Raw genomic sequence first — 3,494 nt, forward strand, 5'->3', positions numbered from 1 at the left:
ACGAGGTCGTCATCTGGGATCGCATCCTGCGCAGCAAGCAAGACGCTCACGTCGCTCTCAATACAGCCAAAAACAAGTACGGCTTTCGCGAAGTCAGCCGCAGCTTCAAGTGAGTCCTCTTCACCTCGCAACCTTCTGGCCTGCTGCTCCTTTGCTCACCGTCGTCATCTCGACTCCGAATCTGCACAATCCTACAGAGACATCACCAACACCACTTTTACCCTCAAATACAACATCATGCCCAAAGTGGGTCTGCTCCATTACGCCGACGAATTCACCTCCCAATCCATCCCGATCCCGCCCAAACAGCTGCTCCCCAACGGCCAACAACCTAAGATCCAGAGATTGTACTACTGAAGCACACTTTATAATTGCTCTCTCAACATTCCACCATGCCAGTACGCCATTCACGATTGCCACGCGCACTCATTTTCGTGTTCCCCGTTCAACCGCCCATTCGTATCCACTTGCTAACAGAAAACGGACACTCAAGCACAACACACGGCGCTGCAGATGATACAGACCAGTTTTTCATTGACCTCATGCCCATCACTGTACACAGAATTCGCAGGGCCGACATGCGGATCAAGATCAGCCAAAAACGTCAAACAGGTTTTTGCGCTTCTTGGCGGCCGCTGGCTTGGACGCCGGAGCGGCGCCCAAACGTTTGCCGGCTCGTTTGGCGGGCGTCGATGCAGCAACACCGATCTTCGCCCTTGACGCCTTGGCGCGGCTTCTCGGCGCTTCGTCCTCGGACGAAGAGGATGATGAAGAATCACTCTCCACGTCATCGTCGTCATCGGAAGCGACTGAACGAGTCGCTGCTACAGGTGTTTGAGCGGCCGATACTGCTGGCGTGTCTGTGGCGCTGCCGCTATCGTTGCCATTTCCGTTGAGCGCTGGCTGACTGGCGAAGAACGGTGTCTGGCTGGACATGCTCTTCGGTGTCGATCCACCAGTACTCAACGGCGATCCTGGCTGCGACAGGTTCTGACGCAGAATTGCAGGCTTGAGCTCCGACAGTCTTGTGAATGGCGTCGACTTTTGACTGTTGTTGCCCGTCCCATTGCTTGGTCGCGACGAGATCGGCGTCAGCCCACGTAGAAAGGGATTGTCCGGCGTAGGCAGACGTTGCGATGCTTTGGTTGCGCTGGGCGTCTTGAGCTTGCCAGTCGCATTCTTGGCGCGCGAAGCGCTCTTTTTCGAGACATCCGGCTCGGACTCGGTCTCTGAGTCTGTTGATGAAGTGTCCGAATCGGACGAAGACGCTTGCTTGTCCGCTGATGTGGTAGATGGCTTGCTCAAGGTGGACTTGGCTTGCTTGGCAGAATCGCGTCGACTTGATTTGGTCGTCATCGGCTCAGCATCGCTCTGACGATCCGAGTCATCACCGCTGCTATGGCCATCACCCGAAGAGTCTGAACTTGTAATGGATCCAGATCTTGACCTCGAGTTTGAGCCCGAAGTACGCTCGTCAGCGCCAGCGCTTGTGGCTTGCTCTGCTAGCTTGATCTTGCGCTTCCTCTCTTCCAGTTGCTGTGCTGCAGTGCTGTGCTGTGAGCAAGTGTGCGAGAGCATCTCGTCGACATCCATGTCGTCGTTGGCACGCGGCACAGCCGAAAGCATCGGACTAGTCGCAAGCTCAGCCTCAGAGGTTTCTGAAGGCGCTCTAAGCCCGATGTCAGACGCTGGTGGAGACTGGAACGAGTCCGGATGAGCCGGCGAAGACGGCGTCAGCGCAATCTTGGGCTCAGCATCCCGCTTTGTCGCGCTCGTTTTGGTCGACTTGGTATCGGACGCAGCTACGGCCTTGTCGTTCTGACTGCTCCGTGTCGCGCGGATTGCCGGCTTGGCACGCGAAGCTGCAACCGCTGGCGCTGCGTGGCTAGACGACGCTTCGACTCCCGAGGGTGGCGGCAATTCAGGCTCCGGCGTTAAATGGGCCAAGACGACAGCTTCCGCCGACGATCTCTTGCTGGCAGTGGTCTTGGACTGCGCGTGTTTGCTCGCAGCCATCGCGGACCCCGCCTCCTTCTCTTTGTTCGCTGCCAGTTGAGTTGGGTCGATCTGGTTGGCGACACCGTTGAAATCTCCAGAAGCACCCTGACCTGTGTTTGGAGCGACACTGGATTGCTGTGAATTTTTCGTGATATCTTGGCTCTGAGAAAAGTCAATGGTGGGCGCCCCAAACTGTTTGGCGAGCCAATCAGTCAGGACCCGGGAGAGCTCTTTGTCCTTCTGACTCTTGGGTTTCCTATTACGGATCAAAGCTAGGAGGTCGAGGATTGTTTGTGAGCCACCTTGCCAGATCGGGCAGTCTTGACTTTCGTGCGCCGGAGTAGCGCCACAGGCGATACACGTGTCAGCCGCCACGGGCACGGCGGTAGATTTGGTTTCAGCGTTTGAAGCACGCGGTTTGGAAGCCGGTTGTTTGTAGACGGCTGGTTGCGAAGCTGAGACTGTCTCTGGTTGAGTCGTCTGAAGAGCAGACACGGCCGAGCCTGCCGAGCTGGCAGAGCTGCTCGGCATTGGCGCGTCCGCGACATGGTCGGCAGCGGCACAAGTGGCAGCCTCGTCCTTGTCAGATTGCGAAGAATCTGGGTGGTTCAAGTCACTACTTGTCATGGATCCTGGTGGTGGTGCCTGAGCCTGCTGTTCGACTGCGAGTTCATTCGTCGCCTCCGCCTGAGCCACACCGATGGTCCCGGAGGCAGCGGCAGCAGCCGCAGCGGCGTCCGCCTTAGCCTGTGCCTCGGCAGCCTTTGCAGCCTTAGTTGGACGGCCGAGCTTCTTCTTTGGCGGTAAAGGCGCTGCTTTGGGGGCGTCGCTTGTGTCCGCTGAAACGATGGATCCGTGTGCTTGTGCGCTGGATGCAGGCATATCGATGGCTTGCGAGAGACTAGCATTCTCGGCAGCAGCTTCCGCAATCGGTTGCGCAGCCTTGGATGGCCGACCAAGCTTCTTCTTCGGTGGCGCAGGTGCAACTGGTGCAACTTCTGAGACAACAGGCGCAGCATCGGTAGAAGATGTCGGCACGCGAGCAGCTGGAATGGTCTCGGTATCAGCAGCTGTAGTTGGCTTGCAAGCTTTTGTCCCGCGAGCCTTCTTCGCTGGAGAAGCTCGAGCGTCTAAGGCCTTTGGAGCCTCTTCAGCAGATGCTGGCGTGGCGCTGGTTGCACCATCTTGTGACGCTTCGAGCGATGGCGCGGCAGTCTCTGCTTCTGCGCTTGCCTTTTTAGATGGGCGTCCTCGTGGCTTGCTAGTCACGGTCGACTTTGCAGCTTTCGTCGGCCCAATAACGGTACTCTCTGACTGCTCTGGCAGCGTGGATGCAGCATGCCCGTTGAGCTCAGGCGGCCTCACCGCAGTGTCAGTGGACTCTGTTGCTGAGGCTGCTGGTGTTGCCACGTTGTCACCAGACGCCGCATCTATGGACGCGACGGTTTGCTGCGAAGGTGCCATTGGTGTGTCAGCCTCGGCCGCTGCAGATGTAC

At 57.6% G+C, this 3,494-nt stretch overlaps 2 protein-coding genes across 2 annotated transcripts in view; one reads left to right on the forward strand and one right to left on the reverse strand.

Moving 5' to 3' along the window:
* The window catches only part of UMAG_15029 (signal peptidase complex subunit SPC3), a gene marked incomplete at both ends in the record, with an annotated part of 781 nt that extends 424 nt beyond the window's left edge, over positions 1-357 (forward strand). The window contains 2 exons of the mRNA XM_011390117.1: positions 3-109; positions 198-357. Of these exons, the coding sequence (XP_011388419.1) occupies positions 3-109; positions 198-357 (267 nt within the window). The remainder of the gene's footprint in view (positions 1-2; positions 110-197) is intronic.
* A 234-nt stretch (positions 358-591) lies between these two features.
* Positions 592-3,494, reverse strand: part of UMAG_15067 (uncharacterized protein) — a gene marked incomplete at both ends in the record, with an annotated part of 4,410 nt that continues 1,507 nt past the window's right edge. Inside the window, one exon of the mRNA XM_011390118.1 lies at positions 592-3,492. Within this exon, the coding sequence (XP_011388420.1) occupies positions 592-3,492 (2,901 nt within the window). The remainder of the gene's footprint in view (positions 3,493-3,494) is intronic.

Source organism: Mycosarcoma maydis, chromosome 4 (assembly GCF_000328475.2).
Source record: "Mycosarcoma maydis chromosome 4, whole genome shotgun sequence".
Classification (NCBI taxonomy): Eukaryota; Fungi; Basidiomycota; class Ustilaginomycetes; order Ustilaginales; genus Mycosarcoma; species Mycosarcoma maydis.